The 6,165-nt window shown below is 59.5% G+C and overlaps 1 protein-coding gene across 1 annotated transcript; it reads left to right on the top strand.

The window, feature by feature from the left end:
- The first annotated feature begins 667 nt into the window (after positions 1-667).
- On the top strand, positions 668-3,611 carry FAM241B (family with sequence similarity 241 member B). Its single transcript, XM_027596319.2, has 3 exons — positions 668-767; positions 1,997-2,145; positions 2,833-3,611. Exons 2-3 carry the CDS (start codon positions 2,053-2,055, stop codon positions 3,100-3,102), a joined length of 363 nt encoding a protein of 120 aa, XP_027452120.1. The 5' UTR covers positions 668-767; positions 1,997-2,052; the 3' UTR covers positions 3,103-3,611.
- The last annotated feature ends 2,554 nt before the right edge of the window (positions 3,612-6,165 follow it).

Below are 6,165 nucleotides of genomic sequence, written 5' to 3' on the forward strand. Positions count from 1 at the left end.
ATTATCCTCATTTTGCAAAGGAGAGACTGAGCAGCCCAGTAACTTGCCAGAGTCTGAAACCCAAACTGTGGGACTACAGAGCTCATTTCTCTCCCACTGGAGAATGGGTTCACAGGGAGCAGCTTATGAGAGTCGGCAGGAGGGTGGGGATACGAAAACATCAGGAAAGAGGCTGAGGTTGATTGTTCACTCCCTTGACAGGTGGCACTCTTCCCTATTTATCCTACTTACACTTCTGGCCCCAGCTCGAAGACCACCTCTTCCAGGAAGCCTTCCTTCCTTCAAGTTACAGTTATTTACACCCGCCTGTGGTTCATGCCCCTACTGGAGTTGGAGCTCCTTGAGGGTAGGGTTGGGTCCTACTCAAAAGGCATCCCCCCAGCAGGCTCAGCAAACTCTCATCGGTGGGTTGAGCCCGAGCCGAGCCGTCTTTCCACCCAGGGCAGAGGGACTCCCTCCTTCTGGGTTTTTCCTCCATGGGCTCCACTACCCTTTCTTCCTCCTGTTCTTCTCCCTCCTCCTTCCTGTCCTCCTTTCTTTCTCTCCTCCCCATCATCTTTTCTCCTTCACCCTTCCTTCCCGGAGGCGCCCCCTTTTTCCCTCCTCCCCGCCGAGCCGCCCCCGGGCCCGGCAGCTGCAGTTCCCCCGGCGGCCTGCAGAGGGGGCCGCGCCGCTGCGGCGCGCGCTTCCTGTGAGGTCAGGTGGGAGGAAGCGGCCAGGGAGCCGCCGGGAGTGGACGCCGCCGAGGCCGGGAGCCGCGCCCGCAGGTGGGTGTCCGGGCCCGGGGCGAGGGCTAGCGGGAGCGTATCCCTCCCCTCCCCCGGGCCGGGCTCGGCAGCTGGGGCGGTGCCCCCTCCCTGCAGCGCCCCCCCCCCCCCGGCCCCTGCCCTGCAGCACGCCCCCCGCGACCGCCCCCCTCCCCGAGTCAGGTGTCCCCAAGCCGGCTGCAGCCTCAGCCCACCCAGGGGGCGCTGGGGGACAAAGCACCGAGGGACTGCGGAGCTCCGTGACCCGCTTGGCCTTCTGCAGGGACCAGCGGGCTTCAGAAAGGGGACCCCGCCTGTCCCAGGCTCTAGGCCAAGGGCAACAGAACAGGGGCTCTTAACCCCTTTTGGCGTGTGTGTCACAAGTGCTTTTCAGAATTTGGGTGAAAACTGTGGCTTGTCTCCTGAGAAAAAATGGCTTTTACACAGACTCGGGGAGAGCCATGGAAGGACCCCACCCCCACCTCCAGCCCACGGACACCCTTGGGGTCTGCGGAGTGGGGCCCTTCCAGAGCCATCCGCTATTTTGGGCAGGCTGGCCCCGCCCCCGATAGCAAAGCGGGACTGGTGTCATCTGAGAGGTGAGGGGCAGGCAAGGGGCGTGCCGCCTGCCGGAAGGGTCTGCTCCTCCACCCAGCGCTGGTGGCCCTGCGGCCTTGAGTGTGGTCTGCTGCCAGGCAGTGCACCTAAAGTAGCTCTGAAGTGGGCCCGGATCCGCTCTGGGGAGAAGGCCCAGGTCCTTGGCAGTTACTCCCAATGGGCCCTTTTTAACGGACCGGAAAAGGCAACACTAGGGATCTGGGTGCCCTGGACTCCCTGCTTAGAGCCCAGAGAAGGGCCTCTGGCTTCAGGGTATGTCTCTATTGCCTCTAGATGAGTGGTCCTGGGCAAGCCAGTTAGACCCCTCTGGGTCTCCGACTGTACCCAGCTCCGCAGAGTGTGGGGAGGTGTGAGATGGGCCTGGGCCGCACAGCAAGGGCTCTCATCCCTGAGGTTGCTGGCGCTGCTGGGTCGCAGAACTTCCAGCAACAAGGCTCCCTTTGGTAGTTTTCCCAGCGGACTCAATGTCTGAAAGATTTTCATCTGTCAGATAACTTGCATTGATTTCTCTCCTTGTGATGAACCGGACGCAGCGCCTGCTCAGTCCGGGTAACCAGCGTGGGCACCCAGAACTGCCATTGCCTGCACTGAAGGCAAGCATCTCCTTATCTCTCATAAAATATTTCTTTCAGCTTTTTGAGGTCTGGGGAAAGGCGCAGCCCAGCGGGGACCCCTCGCTCCTGGGAGGATGGTGCGGATCTTGGCCAATGGGGAAATTGTGCAGGATGACGACCCCCGCGTGAGGAACAGTCTCCCCTCGCGTGGTAGCACCCCCCGACAGGTAGGCGCCCAGGGGAGCAGTTGGCCTCCTGCCCTCCGTGTCCGTTACTCCTTAGCAACCAGAAGCTCTCTGGCTAGTCATTCGCCTTCTCTAGCCAGGAGCCCTCTTTGCAGAGAGCCGGGCTAAAGAGCGTTGGGGGTCCAGACTCGGGGAAAATGGCAGATTTCTTGCAATCTGCAATAGGAGCTGCCTGCCTCCCCAGTTCTCATCCTTCCGGGCAGCCTTCCCGGACCTGGAATCCAAGAGCCCTCTCTCCCTTGACCTGGCTCTCCCCGCTGCAGCCTGCATCTTTCTTTTAAGAGTCTGTTGGCTGAGAGGGAACGGGAGGAGGTGGAGAAGAGGAGCCCACGGCCACCCAGTGATGGCGTTACAGGGGGGGAGCGAGGAGTATTAGAAATGGCTGCCCCCAAGCTCTGCCCTGTAGTCCAGCCCCCCTTGCCCCCTTCTCGGACCTGGGTGCCTTCTCCCTGGCAGGACGTGGGGAGTAGAGCCTGGCATTTTCTGTACTCTGAGAGCTTGTGACTTGGTGACGGGGATCCCTGTGGGGTGGCATCCGGGGAAGGTGTGGCCCTCTGGGGGCTGGAGGGGCGGGCAGGGCCCAGCCCAGAAGATTCCCCTGTTCTCTGATACTTCATCTCCAGGGATGCTTTCTCTGGATTCATTCCCCTCTCTGTGTTCACCTTCCAGAGCTTTCTCAATAGGGGCCATGGCGCCCCCCTGGGGGGCTCGGGCCCTCGCCAGCAGCAGGCTGGGGCTAGGCTGGGTGCTGCTCCGTCCCCCTTCAATGACCTCAACCGGCAGCTGGTGAACATGGGCTTCCCCCAGTGGCATCTGGGCAACCATGCTGTGGAGCCAGTGACCTCCATCCTGCTCCTCTTCCTGCTCATGATGCTCGGCGTGCGCGGACTCCTGCTGGTGGGCTTCATTTACCTGGTGTCCCACCTGAGTCAGCGGTGACCTCTGGGAGCGCGCGGGGCCGGCATGCGGGAGAGGCAGTTTGGGGGCCTTGGGGAGGGGTCTGGTGGTGCCTTGAAGGTGTGCTCATAGAAGGCGTTCCACGGTGCATGAAGCACGAGGCAGAGGAAGTCTCTTGTCGTGCATTCCCCAAGTATTGGGTGGGTACCCACATCCCCTTGAGATGTTTTTAGATAGTATTGGGCCTGCGTTAAGCACAGAGTCAGAGCAAGAAAGGGATTCCCTTTCCAATTCTCTTCCAACCCTTTTATGCCAAGAAGAAAGTCTCAGCTTGGTGCCAATATGTTCTCATGCCTCCGGAACTCATGCCTGACTTCCCCTGTTACTAGGGAGAAGGCCTTGGGCTTAAGGCTGTTGGGGAAAGTTTCCAGACTTTTATAGCTCTGTTTTGTTTTAATGGTATATTTTTAATTGGCTACCTGTTATTTATGACAAGTCGTACAGGTACCTCCTTATTGTGGTGGCCTTTTCAATAAATAAATTTAACTAAAAATGAATCCATGTAAAGACATTCATAAGTGATTGCATGGTTGTGTGCACATCTGGAAGACATGAGGAAGGTGGTTGGGAGTGATTGGGACTGGGAACAGGGTGGAGGTGGGCAGTTGACCTAGGATGGGTGGAGGGGGGCTGGGAGCCTGGAGGGGGTCCAGGTAAAGCCTGGATGTGGGCCCCTTGTCTGATGCTTGGGTGACTTCTGGCTGACTGAGATGTCAGCCTGCCCAGGGGGCACGGGGTCCTCTGGCCAGAATGGCCAATGAGGCTACGGGGTCGGTACAGACCCCCTTGCCCAGGGGCTCTGACTAGAGGCTGCTCAGCCTCCCTGCTATGCCACACTCTCCTTAAAAGGCAGGAGGTCTTGGCACTGACTACTCAGTGCGTGTGGATGAGTGGAGGCCTTGAGTTGTGGCTGGTAAGCCCTAGGTCTGGGTGGAGGCCCTGTTGGAGGATGACTGAGGGCTCTGGGCTCACGGTGGTCAGGGGGAGGCTGGGTGAGCCTGAGGCCTTCTCTTGTCCGGGGCCCAGAATTTTCACCCACCTCTTAGGATTTTTCTGGGGTTGGGGGAGGAAGGCAGGTTTAGGAGGTGCCCCTTGAAGGCCAGGGCTCTAGAGCAAACCATCATGGGGTGTATGTGGGGAGGATGGGGTGAGTTTGAGATCGAGATTGATTCTGTCCCTCCTCCTGAGAGCCTGGGCATATTGCTCAGGAACACGACCCCGCCTCCCCTCCCCCCACACATACACCCCGGTGCTCCTGTGCTCGCCACTGCCCTTGAGGGGGCTGGTGGCCTTTATCACAGACAGTCATGAAGGAGCTTTGTGGTGCTGGAACTGGACTCCTTTCTCCATGTTTTCTGTGTCTTGATTTTTCAGCAGCTGTTGGAACATGGCTTCCCTTAATGATGTGCATATGGCGGGGAGGGTGCTGGGCCCTTGGGGGTATTGCAGAACGGGAAAGGAGGGAAAGGAGTGGCTCCCACCCACCGGGCCTGGGCAAGGGGAGGTGGTACCCAGGTCTGGCCGGTGTCCCTGCTGCTCCCGGGCTGTTCCTCCTGCTCTGGCATATCTGCCACACGCTTGCGCAGCCCCCACTTTCCTATGGCTCCAGCCTAACAGCTGTGGGGAAGGAAGGACGCTGCACCACCCTCCCCCTTCCCTCGAACTCCCCCCCCCCCCCCCCCCTGCATGGCCCTCTGGGGCCAGGCTTTCCCTTTCTTTTTCTTTTGCAAAGCTGTGGGATTCTGAAGAAATAAATCTTGAGTGAACCCCCAATATATAAAGTTCCTTTAAGGGGTATGAATCCGGGTCCACAGATTCAGGGCTGAGAACTGTCTTTTTTCTAGAATTTAGTTTCTGTTCCCAAAGCCTGAGCCTTCTGAGGAGAATTGAGGGTCCTTTAGAGAAGGCAGGGGAGACCAGGCTTTTCCTCCCTGCCCCTGACTAGGAGACTGCGTGGAGCAGGCCCTGGGAGGCGGGGGGAGCTGGGGCACCAGGGCCACACCAACCCCCCCCCCCCCCGCCCCGGGCAGAGGCCCCTCCAGAGACTTGTTGGCCAGCCTGAGGGAAGGGGTTGGGGGCTTGAAGTGGGTTGTTTGAGAAAGAAGTGCTATTTATTGTCCAACACACACAGCACAGACCCAGCAGAGCTGCTCTGGTTGAACGGGGGGAGCCCGTCTCTTGACCCTTCTTTCCTCCCTGTGCCCCTTGGGCTCTGGGCGGAGTTCGCTAACCGTTGCCATGCTTCCCTTCAAGTCCCAGGTCTGAAGTATGCCGCGCCGGTCCGGCCCCCAAGCAGGGGCTGTGTGCAGACGGAAATGCCCACTTGGGTTGTGCAGCCCGTGTAGCAGGAAGCGTCCGGGGGCCTTTTCCCTGCCTTTTGTCTGAATGGCCTTCAGTGAGGCTTTCACCTGCGCACACGGAGAGATCACGACAGATCATGAGAGATCACGAGAAGTCGCGGTGCGAGAAAGTTCTGAGCAGTTAGAGGCTTGTTGCTCCCAGTGGCCCGATGCAGAGCCCGATGAGCCGTGGCTGGTGGGTCCTGTCTGAGGCGGTGGGCCCTTCTTCCTTGCTCCTCCCCCTGCTGTGTGACAGGACCCCCCAGACTGGGCTGCTGTGAGGGCAGATTTCAGGGAAGGTTTCTCTTAATCTCCAGGGATAATCCTCGAAGCCCTGTATCTCCGTGTCAGGTTGGATTTTCAGCCTGGCTGCCTTGGGGAGAGCTGCCCTCCCCCCCTGCCCCTGGCACGTGAGCCACAGCTTGGTTCTCACTGGGCCTTTGCCGCCTCTGTGGGGCTGGAAAGGGGAGCTCCCCCTCTCCCGTGGAGTCATGTTGCCTCCCTGGTTGGGGCTACCTGGTGAGTGGAGCTGCCCTGTCTGAATGCCTGTTCCAGCTCCAACTTCCTGACTACCCAGTCGCCTGGGCCCTCCTTCCATAAGTTCTAAGGCCTTGGCTCTCCAAACCCTACCTCACCCTACCCTCTAGCTAGCCTGCAGGTGGAGGCCACGTTTCCATCTTCCCACCAGACACACCAAGCCTGAGAC

The sequence above is a fragment of the Zalophus californianus genome, chromosome 15 (genome assembly GCF_009762305.2).
Source record: "Zalophus californianus isolate mZalCal1 chromosome 15, mZalCal1.pri.v2, whole genome shotgun sequence".
Lineage (NCBI taxonomy): Eukaryota > Metazoa > Chordata > Mammalia > Carnivora > Otariidae > Zalophus > Zalophus californianus.